A 17,834-nucleotide genomic window follows, 5' to 3' on the forward strand; every position below is an offset into this window, starting at 1 on the left:
GAGATAAGCCAAACCAGGTCTGGCGCCTACACAAATCCATTTATGGGTTGAAACAGTCCGCCCGTAATTGGAATTCCTGCTTAAACGATGCTCTAGAGAGCATGGGGTTCAGAAAGAGCGCAGCAGATGCGTGTCTTTATCTAAAAGGCTCGGGATGTGAACAAGAAGCAGTCTTGATATTTGTTGACGATTTATTATACAGTGGAAAGGACGATAAACTTGCACAACAATTTGCCACAAAGCTTGGAGAAAGGTTTCAGATAAAATCACTAGGCAATGTATCTGTTTATCTAGGAGTTAAAATTCAGCAAGATGAAGATGGGAACTATTGGCTCAGCCAAGAAGCTAAGATCCAGCAGTTGCTGGAAAGGTTTAAAATGGACAACTGTGCTGGTGTTAAAACCCCAATGGAGTTAAGTTACACAAAGGATGCTCAAACTGAGCAACAGGCAGAGTTCTGTAATCCCGGGGTTTATCAGTCAGCGATAGGCAGTCTACTCCACATTGCACAGTGGACTCGGCCCGATATAACATATGCTGTCAACATGCTGTGTAGACAAGCTGAAAAACCATCAATGCATGCTTGGCAAGGAGTAAAAAGAGTTTTAAGGTATCTCCAAACTACCAAAAGGTTTCGCTTAAAACTATCAGCAGAGGGCAGCACACAACTTGAATGTTGGGCTGACAGCAGTTGGGCTGATGCTGGACCAGATAGAAAATCAGTGTCAGGAATGGCGATAAAATTTGGAAATGCACTAATTGGTTGGAGATCAAGAAAACAATCACTTATAGCTTTAAGTTCAACTGAATCGGAGTTCAATGCATTATCAGATGTATGTAGAGAACTGGAATTTTACAAGCAACTGGTACAAGAATTGTTTGGAGAATGTTCCCTACCTATCAGAGTGTGGGAAGACAATCAACCTTGTATTAAACTAGCTAAATCAGGTCAATTCAAGGCACACACAAAACATTTGGACATCCGTTATCAAAATGTATGCCAAAGTGTAAAACAAGGTTTAATTGAACTAAAGTATTGTCCAAGCCAGGAAAATCTCGCAGACGGTTTTACAAAAGCTTTGAGTCCGCAATCTCATAAATGTTTCTGTTCAGGTTTAAATTTGAATTAAGGTTGGTACAGCTCAGTGTTACGAGTGAGAGGGGGTGTTGGTATTAAAGTGTTAAGAAGCTCTAATCAAGACACTCTAATCACTGAGCAGCTGGAGGTAGTTAGGCTTCCAAGAATGTGAGTTTGTATAAATAGTCAACTCACTAGTGTGTTTGCCCCCTCTTCCCCCTTCCTTTTCTTTTGGGGGCGTATTTGCTGTAATGTGTGATTCTTCACCAGGGTTTTTTTGTTTGTGTAAATAAACCTTTTATTTGAGTTCCAAACCGCTTGCTCCAAGATTCCTTTATTGAAAAGATGCTGACTCTCCAGCCCTTCTTGAGCCGCTGTGCGAAAAGCTCTGCTGTAATGGGACATTGTTGCATCGGAAGCGCACTGGACATTTGATAAGCATTAAACTAATTAAAGTTTAATGGGACAACCTCAGACGGCTAGAGCGAGTATGGCGGGGTGCCCGTGACGGAGCCTCAAGAACATCTTATAGGGCTTTTATGAAAACCTACGAGATGGCGGTGAAGGCTGCTAAGAAGTCATACTTCTCGGCCTCCATTGCATCCGCTAGCTCTCGCCCAGCGCAATTATTTAGTATAATCAGGTCTTTAACGTCCCTTGAGGGACAGCCAAATTTAAATAACAAATTGACACACGGCTGTGAGGCATTTGCGAGCTTTTTTGCGGAGAAGGTCTTGTCGCTCCGCCATGACCTCCCTGCCAATTTGGATACAATAAAGGAACTGGAGGCCCCTCGACTGTCCTCGGGTCCAGTATTGGACCACTTCGACCAGATATCCCTAGCCGATGTGGACAGACTCCTCCGAGCTGGAAAGCCCACCACCTGTCCTCTCGACCCGTGCCCGTCTTGGCTGATTAGAGCGTGTCCAGACGAGGTGCGGGCCCTCCTGGGGGATATCATCAATTTGTCCCTTGGCACGGGGACATTCCCAGGGGAACTGAAGGAGGCAGTGGTGCGCCCGCTCTTAAAGAAAACATCATTAGATCCTTTAGATCTATCCAATTACCGCCCGGTTTCGAATCTTCCGTTCCTGGGTAAGGTGATTGAGAGAGCGGTTGCTGAACAGCTTGGTGGGTTTCTGGATGAAACATCGGCTCTGGATCCATTCCAGTCCGGCTTCCGCGCTGGTCATGGGACCGAGACGGCTCTGGTCGCTCTAACAGATGACCTTCGTAGACAGCTGGATCGAGGCGGGTCGGGGCTGCTGATTCTTCTAGATCTATCAGCAGCTTTCGACATGGTCGATCACGAACTTCTGGACCACCGCCTTGCCGACGTGGGGATCCAGGGCACAGCCCTTCAATGGCTGCGCTCGTTTCTCTCTGGTCGGGGACAGAGGGTGGCGCTTGGGGGGGAATTGTCATCGCGCCACTCCTTGGTGTGTGGAGTACCTCAGGGTGCGATACTCTCCCCGATGCTTTTCAACATCTTTATGCGCCCCCTCGCCCAGCTTGTTCGGAGTTTTGGGCTGGGTTGTCATCAGTATGCCGATGACACCCAACTCTATCTGTTGATGGATGGCCATCCTGACTCGGCCCCAGACACACTGACCAGATGTTTGGAAGCTGTGGCTGGATGGTTACGTGGGAGCCGGTTGAAGCTAAATCCTTCGAAGACAGAGGTCCTGTGGCTGGGACGGGGCGATATGGGATTGGGGGGGCAACTCCCATCTCTTGCGGGGGCGCAATTAGTGCCAGCACCGTCCGTTAAGAGTTTGGGTGTAATCTTCGACACCTCCCTTTCCATGGAGGCGCAGATTGCAGCTATAACAAAGGCGGCATTTTTCCATCTCCGCCAAGCTAAGCAGTTGGCTCCTTACCTCTCTCGCCCTGACCTAGCCACTGTGATCCACGCGATGGTCACCTCCAGACTGGATTATTGTAACTCGCTCTACGTGGGGCTGCCCTTGAGACTGACCCAGAAACTCCAGCGGGTGCAGAATGCTGCAGCAAGACTCCTTACGAGGTCTTCGCTGCGAGATCACATTCACCCGGTGCTATACCAGCTGCACTGGCTCCCGGTGGAGTACAGGATCAGGTTTAAGGTGCTGGTTTTAACCTTTAAAGCCCTATATGGCCTAGGACTCTCGTACCTACGGGACCGCCTCTCCTGGTATGTCCCACAGAGAAACCTACGGTCTTCAAATAAAAACATCTTGAAGGTCCCAGGCCACAGAGAAGTTAGGCTGGCCTCAACTAGAGCCAGGGCTTTTTCGGCTGTGGCTCCGATCTGGTGGAACACTCTGTCACAAGAGACCAGGGCCCTGCGGGACTTGACATCCTTCCGCAGGGCCTGCAAGACAGAGCTGTTCCACCAGGCCTTTGGCCAGGGCACAGCCTGACTCCCTCCCTCGGCAATCTTCGCAGAGCTCTGGCCCAATGGTTGCTAGTGGCTTGAATTAATTATTTTTTATAATGAATGATTTTAGAATGTTGTTTATGTTGTACTTTTGTACTGTTTTATTGTTGTTAGCCGCCCTGAGCCCGGCTTCGGCTGGGGAGGGCGGGATATAAATAAAATTTATTATTATTATTATTATTATTATTATTATTATTAAAATACAATAGTCTATTAAACATTAAAAGCTTCCCTAAACAGGGCTGTCTTCAGATGTCTTCTAAAAGTCTGGTAGTTGTTTTTCTCTTTGACATCTGGTGGGAGGGCGTTCCACAGGGAGGGCGCCACTACCGAGAAGGCCCTCTGCCTGGTTTCCTGTAACTTGGCTTCTTGCAGTGAGGGAACTGCCAGAAGGCCCTCGGTGCTGGATCTCAGTTTCTGGGCAGAACGTTGGGGGTGGAGACGCTCCTTCAGATATACTGGACTGAGGCCATTTCGGGCTTTAAAGGTCAGCACCAACACTTTGAATTGTGCTCGGAAACGTACTGGGAGCCAATGTAGGTCTTTTAGGAATGGTGTTATGTGGTCTCGGCGGCCGCTCCCAGTCACTAATCTAGCTGCTGCATTCTGGATTAGTTGCAGTTTCTGGGTCATCTTCAAAGGTAGCCCCACATAGAGCGCCGTTTAGGGCTTTAAAGGTCAGCACCAACACTTAGAATTGTGCTCAGAAATGAATCATGCCAGGCAGCAAAACATTAGGTAGTCTTCGTATCCTTTCTGGCTATGCTGTTTTACGATTTTATTCGGCTGATTGTTGTGCAACATTCCCGCAGCCCTTCCCAGAAGGAAGTTCTGATATGTATATTTATTGGATGAAGGCAGCTGATAAAACAGCAGGATTACAAAGGAACAGGCAACTGACTCTAAGGAGATGGGAGTTCTTCCTATGGCAATTTTCCTCCAGGCGTATGAGTGGGCGTTTCTCGTGAAATCTTACATATGAAAAACTGCAACTACATAAACAATCCTTACCAGTTTGGAAGAACATTATTTTGGGTGGCAACACATACATGCTGTCAGTGAGCCTAATATTCCTAACAAAGACACCAGTCTTAACCTCTCTGCACCACGTAAACAGTAAACAACACATTTTGCATTCTCATGTGCTTCGGTCACTTTCAGTTTCACCCATGTCCTCCTTCAGGTGCCACCCTCTCTTCAGCTTGGGAACACACTGAAGCTGGGATCAACAGTATGTACAGAAAGATTTCAATAAGATCACAAGATGTAGGTCACAACATTATGATGGAAGATGGGGGAAGATTATGAAAAACTGATTTAAAATTTACAGATTGTTTCCTATTGAAGGAGAATTACATGAAGATGATGTACAGATAGTACCAGTGGCGTAGCGTGGGGGGTGCAGGGGGGGCCGGCCACACCAGGCGCAACATCTGGGGGTTAGGATTAGGGGGCGCAAATCCATGGGTTAGGGGGCGCAAATTACTTGCCTTGCCCCGGGTGCTGACAACCCACGCTACGCCACTGGATGGTACACAACACCAGTGCAGTTAGGGAAAATGTACAAAACTAGTTCAAATATATGCTGGAAGTGTAAGGAAAAGGAAGGGACATTTTATCATATGTGGTGGGATTGTAATGTTATTAAAAAAATTTGGGAAATGATATACAATGAATTGAAGAAAATGTTCCATTTAACATTTGTTAAAAAACCCGAGGCATTTTTGTTGGGGATTGTAGGGAAAGACCTGCCAAAAAAGCTGAAAAACATCTTCATGTATGCGACAACGGTCGCGAGAGTTCTGGTAGCACTAGGATGGAAGACGGAAGAAATCCCAACTAAAGAATCATGGCAAGAAAAATTGGCGGACTATGCAGAACTGGCAAAACTGACATATAAGCTACGGGACAAGGATAACTGTGACTTTAAGGATGAATGGGAACCCTTTACAAAGTATCTGAAGACGCAACAAAGCGAACTGGACTCCTTGGCAGGTTTTGAATAAACATTCACAAACTTTTTTATTGATAATAATCAGCTAAATAGTTTGAGGATCTGTACAACTTTGTAACATGCAGAAAACAGCATTCTCAGAGAAGACTGGAACGGAGGGAAGTTGGGGAGGGGAAATGGGGGGTTAAACAAGGTTGATATGTTTTGGGATAATATGTCTTGTTTTAATTTTGAATAAAAAAATTTTTTTTAAAAGAAAAAGATTTCAATATGATATGCAGCAAGATCACCCCTCAGGCAGGAGTTCAGTTACAAGGGCTCTGTGTAGACACAAAAAGGCGCCCTCTCAAACTCTTGAAACCACACGCAGAGGTGGATCTACTGTAGAACTAATGAAGCTTCAGGGCCTTCAGTCCTGGAGGGGCCCCAGTAGCAAATTTAGTCCACATTAGTTAAAACGTTGGGGTCTAGTATGACTCAAATTGATTAATTTTTTGTTGTATATATTTCAACAATCCCAAAGTTTGAGAGTTAGTAGCACAGATGTTGTAAAGGTGGAGTGTTGCAGTGAGTTGGCTATGTAACTCTTTCCCCTTTTTAACAAATTTCCTATATTTTATATCCCTCCCCACAATGTATGGATTTCCCGTGTGGCTTACAGTGGAAGAAACATGGAGGAGAAGTACTCCATTATTATTATTACTATTATTTATTAAATGTGTATACCGTTGTATATATCAAGATGACAGGGCAGTACACAACATAAAAATACAAAATGAAACACAAAATACCGTATATAACCAAACAAAAACAAACCAATAGCACCCACACCCACAAACAAACATGTTACTCAGCCAAAGACCTGGTAATAGAGAAATATTTTTGCTGGCGCTTAAGGATATGTAAGGAAGGCGCCAAGCGAGACTCCCTGGGGAGAGCATTGTACAAATGGGGAGCCACCGCAGTAAAGGCCCCGTTCTGGCGTTGCTGCCCTCTGGAGGCCTTGCAGAGGAAGAAGGGCTTGAGATGATTGAGGTGGTCCTTGAGATATTTCGGTTGAGTGATAGAAAACATCACCAAAATTCCAGTTTTAATTTTAGGAAACCCCCCCCCCCTCCAGGGAGGAAAGCTTTGTCTGCCGCCTGGCCTGGCCTGCGCTCTCCAAGCCAGCCTGCTGCTCTCAGATGAAGTGAAGGTTAGTGGCAGTGGGTTTTTCTACGTCAAAATATGCTGGGATGCCCCTCCCTCAGAAGACCCACCTCAGAGCCCAAAGAGGCTATATTTCGGCTTTTTTGAGGGAGGGGGTCTCCTCGCGAGCCAGAGTCAGCCTCTGTCAGGCTCCATTCACAGGGCTTCCACCTCCATCACACGGGTGGTGGGCTGCCTCTTCCTCCTGGGAGAAATATGTGACCCACGTGTGTGAAGGCAAAGGTGGAGGCAGCCCTGCAACGGAGCCTGTCAGAGCCCGTTGATGCTCAGAAGAAGGTCCACAGACCTATTCCAATACAGTGGTGCCTCGCAAGACGAAATTAATTCGTTCCGCAAGTTTTTTCTTCTTGCGAGTTTTTCGTCTTGCGAAGCACGGTTTCCCATAGGAATGCATTGAAAATCAATCAATGTGTTCCTATGGAACCCGCTTGCCAGGCTGGCGGTGCGGGGAAGGGCTTTTCTCCCCACAGCAAGCCTTCAGGACAGGTACGGGAACAGAGGGGAAGGGGCGCAGCGCTTCTCCTCTGTTCCCGGGGCTTGCGGTGGGAGGAGGGTTTTTCCTCCCCACCGCCAACATTCAGAACAGCATTCTGAATGTTGGCGGTGGGAAGGAAAACCCTCCTCCCACCGCAAGTCTTCAGGACAGCCATCCGAAGGGGAGAAGATCTCTCCGCCCCACCGCCAGCCTTCGGAGGAGGTCCGAGGACAGTGGGGAAGACGCGCTGCGAAAGCCCATAGGGAAATTCATTTTGCGAAGCGCCTCCAAAATGGAAAACCCTTTCGTCTAGCGGGTTTTCCGTCTTGCGAGGCGTTCGTCTTGCGGGGCACCACTGCACACATAAATTTGTATTTATACCCCACCCTTCCTGTTTCAGAAAACTGGGCTCAGGGCGGCTAACAACAAATTTAAAACACTTAATTGATGCAAAAACAAACAAAACAAAAAAACAGCACAAAATACAGTATAAAACGTGAATAACAAAAAATTCAGAATTCAAAAATGAATTTAAGGGGGAAATCCATCCAATAAACATTAGATGATCACCAGGTCTAGCTGGCTAAATTTGTCCTATTTAGGCCAGCGAGGAGACCAGGGGAGAATTAGCTGTGGGATCCCAGAGCAGGTAATCGTCATAAAAAGGGGAGGGGGAGAGAAGGAAGGGAAATAAAAGATCAAGCTGAATTCAAATTAAAGGCCAGGCGGAATAGCTCTGTCTTACAGGCCGTGCGGAAGAAGGTTAAATCCTGCAGGGCCCTGGTCTCATGGGACAGAGCATTCCACCAGGTCGGAGCCATCACTGAGAAGGCCCTGGCCCTGGTGGAGGATAATCTGACTTCCTTAGGGCCCAAGACCTCTAAACTATGATTATTCATGGACCTTAAGGTCCTCTGGGGGGCATACCAGGAGAAGGCGGTCCATTGGTCTTGATTCCATTCTCAGGGTCTGATACGCAGTCTTTACACATCAGTATTAATTAAACACCTCAAACCCATTACAGTACTCCTTTCTAATACACACTGAGACTGTCTCAGAGCACATCCCAGTTATAACGTACAAGTTCTAATAAATCAGGCTTCCTCAACTTGGGCCTCCAGATGTTTTGAGACTCCAATTCCCATCATCAGTGACCACTGGTCCTGCTAGCTAGGGATCATGGGAGTTGTAGGCCAAAAACAATGGGAGGGCCAAGGTTGAGGAAGCCTGTAATAAATGCTAATATCTATAAACCCAAACATTTAATGCCATACATCCTTTACCTTACGCTATGTGACATTTCTATTTAAATGTAGGTTGTTTAATTTCTCAGTTTAATTTGTTTCACGGAATTTATATACCCCTTGATTGTAGTAAAATCTCTAAGCTGTTTATCAGTAATGTTAAAACGATCAATAAGCAACGTTCAAAAGCCATTCAAATTAACAAGAAAAGAACAGAAAAGACATCAGAATCTATGTGCCTGGATGGGCTTACCTCAACAAAAATGTTTTAAGCAAGTGCCAAAAACCTGCCATAAGTAGCACTAGTTTGTAGCCAAAAGAAAGCATGTCAAACTATGGTTTGCCCAGATGCAAACTGCTGCTGTTACTACACCTTAATGAAGACGGTGGCGGCGGCAATTTAATTTATATCCCACCTTCCTCTCAAAGGAGCCCAGGCCAACAAACACATAAGGGATAAAACCTCTGAACACAACTAGTGTGGTGTGGTGGTTAGAGGGTTGGACTATACTTCTATTTTGAGTGTTATGCTTCCTTTTTGAGTGCTACGCTTCCGATTTGAGTGCCACACTTCTGTTTTGAGTGTTACGCTGAGGTTTGTCTGTTTTTGCTATTTATTTTGCATTTTTGTTTTGTGGCTTTTTTGTTTTGTTTTTGTGACTGTGTTCAGCTACTGATTGATTGATTGTGTGACTGCAGTACATTGTTTATTGCTTTCATTTTATGGATCAGTGGTCTCATCAGATAGTAACATTCATGTTAAATTGCTGTTTTAGGAATTGTTTTTAAAAGTCTGGAACGGATTAATCCATTTTGCATTCCTTTCTATGGGAAAGTGCGCCTTGGTTTTGGAATGCTTTGGTTTTGGAACGGACTTCTGGAACGGATTAAGTTTGAGAACCAAGGTATTGATAATATATTGATAATGAATCTTAAGAATCACTGTCTGGTTAATGCAAATAAAATATTTTGGGTGGTCATACATTTCTCCACAAATCTCCACTGGTACTTTTTTTCAAAGACTGGTGACTATTTCTGCCAGCTCTTGTTGTCGTTCCTCACTTTTCCGTATGTTCCTCCGACCTCGGAGCAACTCAAATGGCCTTTTCAAAGAGTAATCCAAATTGAGCAGAAGGTTTGCAAAAGAACTGACCTTCTCTGCTGTGAAACTCCTCTCCTTGTTGACCAAGAAGCTCATGAAAAGATCAGGATCTCCATCAAGTTCCAGGAGGCTTTGTATATTATCTTTCGCAGCATACTCAGCCAATTCTGACTCGTGGTCGTTGTAAATTTGCAGTAACGTTTTCTCGGCTTGCGTCCCTTGTTGGTGTCTTCTGCCATTGCCCTGCCTCACATTTGGGTTTGCTGCCTGGCTTTCCTCAAATTTTCTTTGCTGTCGATTATCTTCCTCACACTGCAAAATCCAGCTCAGGCGGCAAGGCCAACAGTTGGCAAGAACAACCCAGTCTATCGCCACTTTTATTTTTTCTCTATGCTCGGCTTCAGTCTCTGATGTCACCTTGGTCATGGAACAGATGGTCAGGACTGTGCTCAGCACCCTTTTCAGTTCGGCAGAATTCCCTGGGAGGTACCTGTGATTCTTCAACTGATCACGGATAAATATAATTTCCTTATTGTTGACTTCTTCATCCTTAGGGGTCATCTGCGGCAGGGAGAAGGGCAAGGACACAATTCGGTTTAAGTACAAGTAGCCATTCGTGTTTTTATTTTTTTGGATACATTCCACAAGGATGCTTGTATCGGCAGCCAAGATGGAGATAAATGGGGCATCCTTGTCGGAAAGAAGTATATTGATGGCGTCCAGAACACCTACCACTTTGTCCTGAGTGCACTTGTCCAAATTGGTGATCTTCAGGACCACCCGAATCTCTCGCTTCTCTATCCATCCCAGGAACTGGAGGAACTTTGTGATTGTTTTCACCTCTTCCTTCACAACGTGCATGAAGCCCAGCTGGGCACTGAGAGCCTTTTTGTCCATTTCTGTCAGAAGTTCCTTTTTCAATGTGAAGTAGAAGTTTTTACAAGCAAGTATTACAGGAGAAATCAACGTAAGACTCCCTGCTATAGCCACGAATCCGAAGATCTCCTGGAACGCATCTTTCATTAGGTTGCTGCATGCCGCTAAAAGAATAAGCAAACCTGATACAATGGGAATGACCAGCCCCCTCCTTCTTTTAAAAAACCATGTCCTTTTCTCACCTTTCTCCATAGCTTTGCAATCAAAGGCCCTAAAAAGGCTAAAATGAAACTTATTCTTTCCTTCAATTTCATCAAGCAGCGTAGTAACAAGGCCAGCCCAGATACGGTCACATCCTACAAACTCCCAGGCATCAAAATCGATGAAGATGTACCGGATAGAATCGACTTCTTGCGTGCTGTGACTTTTGATCTCTTTGGAACCGGAAACCGGGTAACAAAAAATCATGCGCAAAGCCAGCCAAAGTTGAGAACACATTCCTCCATTTCTCCATCCGCTCTTCCTGTTACTTTCCCCCTCTGTAACATAAAGGAAGAAGCACAACATTTGTACCAGCGCAACATTTGCTGCAGGTCAGAGGACCGGGAGGGCCTTTTTGTGGTCATCCCTTAGGAACATATAAAGCTGCCTTATATTGAATCAGATCATTGGCCTATGTAGCTCAGTATTGTCTACACTGACTGGCAGCAGCTCTCCAGCATTTCAGGCAGGGGACATTCCTAGCCCTACCTGGAGATACCAGGGATTAAACCAATATTGACAGTATTCAAATTTAGGAACCGAATGGACTTTACCTCCTGACCATCCATTGGACTTTAATTTCTCTTGATATGTTCTGTTTGCATGATGTGTTGGTCTATGGAATTACACTTTGTGAGATATTATAGGTTGAATTGTGCTTGAAATAGGAGTTACATAGTCAAAAACAGCCTGTTACGTTGTGTGTGTTGTTACCAGGATTGTATTTAGGTCACCTAAGGTTTAGTAGTGTCTTGCATGTGCTTAATAATAATACAGTGATACCTCAGGTTACATACGCTTCAGGTTACATACACTTCAGGTTACACACTCCCCTAACCCAGAAATAGTGCTTCAGGTTAAGAACTTTGCTTCAGGATGTGAACAGAAATCATGCTCCGGCGGCGCGGCGGCAGCAGGAGGCCCCATTGGCTAAAGTGGTCTTCAGGTTAAGAACAGTTTCAGGTTAAGTACAGACCTCCGGAACGAATTAAGTACTTAACCTGAGGTACCACTGTAGTGTGCTGGTCAGGGGCAGCAAAATGGGAGGGTGCCCCTGCTGAAGGATCACCTGATTGCAGTTTCTGGGTTCCAGTGGGATCTTGTGAGAGGTCTCATGGGAACCCAGAGACCACGGCTATTTCTTGCTTCTCCGGCAGGAGTACCACGCCTTGGAATTCTTCCACCCAAGGTGGCTGCCTCCTTCTGCTGGCTAACAAGCTGGTTTGGGACGGGAGCACATTATATTTAATCTACACTGTTTTATTTTGTCTATATTTAGATTGCGTACGTGTGTGGCCCATAAGCGTAATGCTGGTGGTCAACAAAGGAGGTTTAAAGACTGTCTCAAGGCAAATCTACAAAAATGTAGTATAAACACTGACAACAGGGAAACACTGGCCTGCGAGCGCTTCAGTTGGAGAACAGCCTTTAGCAAAGGTGTCATGGGCTTTGAAGACACTTGAACTCAGGACGCAAGGGAGAAACGTGCTCAGAGGAAGGAACAGCTTGGCAAATCCACACCGTGATCAACTCCCGCCCGGAAACCAATGTCCCCATTGTGGAAGGATGTGTGGATCCAGAATTGGCTTCCACAGTCACTTACGGACTCCTTGTTAAAACCATGTTTATGGAAGTCAATCTTCCTCGGCTACGAGGGATTGAAGGAGAAGAAGAAGAAGAAGAAGAAGAAGAAGAAGAAGAAGAAGAAGAAGAAGACAGATGACTATGCCACTTTTAGAAATTATTTTTGCTTCTGCGTACTAAATATTGCATTTACCTGGCACCAAACATTTGGCTTCCTGGGTGCCAAATCGTCAAAAAGAGGAAAGGGCCTGTATTTTGCCAATTCACAGGAGATTCTTAATGTCTGGGTCATTGGGTCAAAAGAGTCTTGTATTGCAGAGGTTTGGACTAGATGACTCCTGTGGTATTTCCAACTCTACAGTTCTATGAGTCTATGATTTTATGGCTCCACGCTCCTTACATCCTGCCTCCTCCCTCTCTGGGCTTTTTTCATGTGGCTTTGATGGTTGTCATGGGAACTGGTGGTACTTACTTTCCATTTCCATTTCAATTTTATCTAAGAGTCGTCTTTTGTTTCGCCCCCACGGCGCGTAGAATCCCACCGTCACTGGTACCGTAACATGTCTTAGAGTGTTTGCCAGGGCTTCACAGTAAATGTCTTCATTGATTCCATCTGTAGAATTGTCTTTTCCTAGAAGAAATAAAGCAAAGAAGTTACTAATTTTTAACCTATGTCCCCACCCTATGTGGAAGGACGTGTGGATCCAGAATTGGCCTCCACAGGCATTTACAGACTCACTTTTAAAACTGTGTTTATGAAAGACATTCTTACGCAGCTACAAGTGATCGCCAAAGAATAAGAGTGATTTGGTATGCTTTTCATTCAGAAAACTTTTTCAGCAGGGGGCCGGTCCACTGTCCCTTGTGGGGGGCGGGCGGACTATATTTTGGGAAAAAATGAATGAATTCCTATGCCCCACAAATAACCCAGAAGTGCATTTTAAATAAAAGCACACATTCTACTCATGTAAAAACACACTGATTCCTGGACCGCCTGCGGGCCGGATTCAGAAAGTGATTGGGCTGGATCCGGCCCACGGGCCTTAGTTTGCCTACCCATGGGCTAAGTAGTCCTCTAACACTAGGGACACCTCACCTCAGGTAGATGAATAGAATCACTTTGAAGAGCTGCAAGGGCAAGTTGGATTTCCGTTTTTGTCCATTAAGGCGCTGGGCCAACACTGACAACACCACCATCAAGGCATGCCTGGGTGACAGGGCCAGGGGCTTGGCCTTTTAGCAGCCTCAAATAGCCCCCCGCTCAACTCTGCCCCCTCTGCACCCATGAGACATGCAATGCCGTGGATTGTGGGTTAACTCATGCCAGGAACTATTCCTGAAATCTGGGCAATAGATGTTGGTCATAACATAGGCATGGGAACGATTGTGGAATATGGATATGAAATTTACAGCATGTTACGGTTTAAGAGAAAATTCTATGAAAATGATATATTGTTGGTATCTAACCGACCAAGTAAACTGGCAAAAATGTATCAATCTAAATCAAACAAGTGTTGGAAATGTAAAGAGAAAGAAGGTGGTGGTCTTGCAGTAAGGTTAAAGCTTAATGGGAAATGATATATAATGAATTGAAAAGGATGTTCAAAAGAAGTTTTGTAAAAAAGAAGAAGCAGCTTTTCTTTTGGGAATTATAGGGACAGAACTACCTAAATTGTATAGAAATTTATTTATGCGTGCTACTACAGCAGCAAGAATGCTACTGAAAGAAGCAAAGGTCCCAGCAAAGGAAGAATGGATACAAAAAATTATGGAATATGCAGCAATGGCGAAACTTACTGGAAGAGTAAGAAATCAAAATAACAAACGTTTTATAAAAGAATGGAAACGGTTGATTGAATATTTACAGATAAATTGCAAACAGATAAAAACATTGGCAGGATTATTGTAATAACCTGCAGTTTCATGAGAGTATATATTTAAAGTAGATAATTAAATGAGCAAATTGAATGAATCTGGATATGCAGAAGATATTAAAAATAAATTTAAGGAACCGCAGAAAGAGGGGGGAAGGAGGTCAAACTTTGAAATGTTCAATTGATTGTAAAACTAATAATAATAATAATAATAATAATAATAATAATAATAATAATAAATGCATTTATGTATATCTACCCCGCCCATCTGGCTGGGTTTCCCCAGCCACTCTGGGCAGCTTCCAGCAAAATATTACAATACAATAATTCATCAGATATTAAAAGCTTCCCTAAACAGGGCTCTCAAAAGTCAGATAGTTGAATAATAATCATTCATTATTAATTAAATGTATAAACATGAAAAAGTATAAATAAAAACTTTTTTTTAAAAAAGGAACTATTCCTGAAATGGCCACAAAGGCCCACTTCTTCCAGAGCCCCATGACCCCAGCACCTGAGCAGAAAAAGCACAGAAAATTGATTTAGTAATAACAGCACACCTGGATGGTCTTCCAGCAGTGATTGACGCTCCTTGTCACTCATTTTTGTGCCCAAAAGCCTCACCTTCAGCAGCTGCTCAACTCTGTCAAGTAAATACATTGAATGAATAGACCTCCCTCGTGGGTTGGCCCCCAGTTTGTACGGAAGGTTGCTTTGAAGAAAGGGTAGACAGTGGTGGTCTTCACACTGTTGTAAACAAAAATCTGCCCTTTTTCCCTTATGGGGTATCCAAGAGCCCATACAGAGTCCTTACATAGGTTCCCTATTGGTAGGAGAGAATAACAGAGGACAACCAGAGAATATTGAGAAGCAAAGCAGCTAGTAAGCTTGATCTTTATTGATCTGTTGCAACAGGGTGCTCCCCTCACACGCAGGAGAGAGGAGGAACCCCGAAAAACGGTGTGCAAGGCCTTATAAAGACTTTTGAAATTGCCACCCTGTAGATCAAGACCACCCCCAGAAACATCACATACATCACAGAAGGGGTGTAACCTAAGACCACCCCTCAGATACATCATACCTACATCACAGAAAAGGCAGTCTTAAAACAGAAATTTGAATGTTGTTTTTCTCCTGTCGTTGTTTATCCCCTGTCTGGCAGGTTACTTGATTGGATTTCCTGGGTAGCCTGGCTAGTCTTTTGTTGTGATAAATACTTACCGTATTTTTCGCCCCATAAGACGCACCGGCCCATAAGACGCACCTAGATTTTAGGGGGGGAAATGAAGGAAAAAATTTTTATTTCCCCCCCAGGTGCGCTGCGCTACACCAGGAGCTTGGGGCGTGCGGAGCTCAGCGCGCCCCAAGCTTCTGCGTGCCGGCAAGGTCTCCGCTAGCGTGGGAGAGCCGGCGCCTCTCCCAGGGCTAGCGGACCCCTGCGCTAATCCAGAAGCTTGGGGCGTGCTGAGGTCAGCGCGCCCCAAGCTTCTGCATGCCGGCAAGCAGTCCGCTGCCGCCCCAAGCCTTGCGCACCCTGCCTTCAGGGCGCCCGACGCTCCGAGAAGCAGGCTGCTATCCGCAGCCTAGGCAACCCTGTGTGACCTCCCACAGGGCTGCCTGGGCGGCGGATATCTTCCTGAAGCCTGGAGAGCGAGAGGGGTCGGTGCGCACCGACCCCTCTCGCTCTTCAAGCTTCAGCGAAAGCCTGCATTCGCCCCATAAGACGCACCCAGATTTTCCCTTCATTTTTGGAGGGGAAAAAGTGCGTCTTATGGGGCGAAAAATACGGTAGTTCCTGGGCCATGTCACAGGCTCACACCCTATTCAAACACAGACATACCCTTAAGACAGGATTTGTGAGGGTAAAGACAATGGGGAGGCTTTTCCATTTTCCTTTGACCTTGCAGAGAAAATATTTGGTCAGTTTGGGACAGTTTGGGAATCAAAATGGTTCCAGGTTGGTCTTCCTGTGCTGATCTATGTATGTGCTTGGTTGGTACACTTATGAACATTTAACATATGTCTATGACCTTAAAATTCCTTTCACAACACATACCCCCTTCCCCAAACTGGGCTGCCTACAGGTACCATCACTCCCCACTCCCCTCACAGGCTCCTTTCTGAGTTGGCAGTGGCGGAGTGCGGTGAGCAAATGGTTGCAAATCCCTGGACAGGAGGGAACAATGGGAAGAAGAGAAAATGGAGATGATTCATAGCCTCCCTGCTCCACCTGGGGCTTCGGGACGTGGATATACAATACCATTCAGCTTCCACAAAGGAGTTGTTGGCAACGGGTTTTTTTAAAAAAAATCAAACAAGGAGGATCTGCAGGTTGGTATTCAGAAAAGGCAGAAAATCAGCAGGGTTATTCATGGAGAGGAGATAATATTTAACTTAGAATCATGGAATTGTAGAGTTGGAAGGGAACCCCCCCTTGTCCAAACCCTCTGCAAAGCAGGAATCTCACCTAAAGCATCCATGACAGACACCCAAGATTTGCTTAAAAGCCTGCAATGAAGGAACTTGCTGAACTTCTTATAGTCAGACAGTCTTATAGTCAGACAGCTGTTAAGGCACAGGAAGGAAAGTAGTCTTGGCATATCCCACTGGCCACTGAGAGAATCCAACTCTTCAAGCACTTTCTCTTCCCCTCTCTGTTGTGCTCTGTCTCCTGCACATTTTCACAAATATATGCTGAGTAAACCCCAAACATCGCTTGAGAACTGGAACTTGGAACCAACTGTAAATACAGCGGTACCTCGGGTTAAGAACTTAATTCGTTCTGGAGGTTTGTTCTTAACCTGAAACTGATCTTAACCTGAGGTTCCACTTTAGCTAATGGGGCCTCCCGCTGCTGCCGCGCCACTGGAGCACAATTTCTGTTCTCATCCTGAAGCAAAGTTCTTAACCCGAGGTACTGTTTCTGGGTTAGCAGAGTCTGTAACCTGAAGCGTCTGTAACCTGAACAATCTCCCATCCAACCTACACAATCTTCCATCACACAAAGTGAAAAACATGTTGCTTCGAAATGTGGTTTGAGATGGGAGATGTTCCTAAACAATTTGGGTTGCAATCCTAAGAAGAAAATCCTAGTGAACTCTGCAGGACTTCTTAATAAACATGCTTAGGTTTGTGCTCTAGTCCTGAGCTGGAGCATCTATCTAGGTACATAAATCATCTCCAGATAAGAACGTTGACCTCCCTTCTTCTTTTATTCCCTTAAAAAATCACTACTTACCTGGTAAAAAGTCAGCATGAGCATGGACTGAACCTGTCTGGAGTCTTCCAGTGAAAGATATATCTAAGCAGAGCAGCTGTAACACCAGATACCAAATTTTGACTCAGGTGGTTGCAGAATATATACCATATGGGGCGTGGCTAATCGTGATACAATCTGAGCAATGGCTTTGCATCATAATGTTAGGAAGTTCGGATTACTTTCACCAAGGAGAGAACAGGTCTTGGAGTAAGCAATTTCCCTATAAAAGCATCTCAGATTAAGGGACCCATTTTGAAGATAATGCAGAAACGGTACTTAACCCCAGTTAAACTTTCACATATGCATAAACATACTAGGTGCTGGGGCGGGGGGGGGGGCAAAGGCAGCTATAGGCACAAAAATTACTCATCAGCATATCACAAAGTCTCCGGAGCTTGCGTTATCTAATCTGCATTTAAATGAGAATCAGGACTTGATGGATAAACCACAAATGTCATTTCTCTCAGTGGCAACACGTGTGGTTATAATCACGTTCTAG

The 17,834-nt window shown here is 45.0% G+C and overlaps 2 protein-coding genes across 2 annotated transcripts in view; one reads left to right on the forward strand and one right to left on the reverse strand.

Moving 5' to 3' along the window:
* The window catches only part of LOC308590580 (uncharacterized protein), a gene marked incomplete at its 3' end in the record, with an annotated part of 68,419 nt that overhangs the window by 44,884 nt on the left and 5,701 nt on the right, over positions 1-17,834 (forward strand). The window lies entirely within an intron of this gene.
* Positions 7,501-17,613, reverse strand: LOC308590392 (NTPase KAP family P-loop domain-containing protein 1-like). Its single transcript, XM_081200415.1, has 4 exons — positions 17,315-17,613; positions 14,637-14,719; positions 12,675-12,833; positions 7,501-10,896 (listed from the first exon to the last, which is right to left on the reverse strand). Exons 2-4 carry the CDS (start codon positions 14,677-14,679, stop codon positions 9,395-9,397), a joined length of 1,704 nt encoding a protein of 567 aa, XP_081056541.1. The 5' UTR covers positions 14,680-14,719; positions 17,315-17,613; the 3' UTR covers positions 7,501-9,394.

The sequence above is a fragment of the Podarcis bocagei genome (genome assembly GCF_964188305.1).
Source record: "Podarcis bocagei genome assembly, chromosome: 7".
Classification (NCBI taxonomy): Eukaryota; Metazoa; Chordata; class Lepidosauria; order Squamata; family Lacertidae; genus Podarcis; species Podarcis bocagei.

Bases quoted from the DNA above. Each gene is read 5' to 3' on its own strand.
- LOC308590392 (XM_081200415.1), bottom strand. From the start codon at position 14,679: ATGAGTGACAAGGAGCGTCAATCACTGCTGGAAGACCATCCAG. The intron at 12,834-14,636 runs GTGTGCTGTTAT...TATTTCTTCTAG, and splicing joins ACTGCTGGAAGACCATCCAG to GAAAAGACAATTCTACAGAT. The intron at 10,897-12,674 runs GTAAGTACCACC...TTTATGTTACAG, and splicing joins AATTGAAATGGAAATGGAAA to AGGGGGAAAGTAACAGGAAG.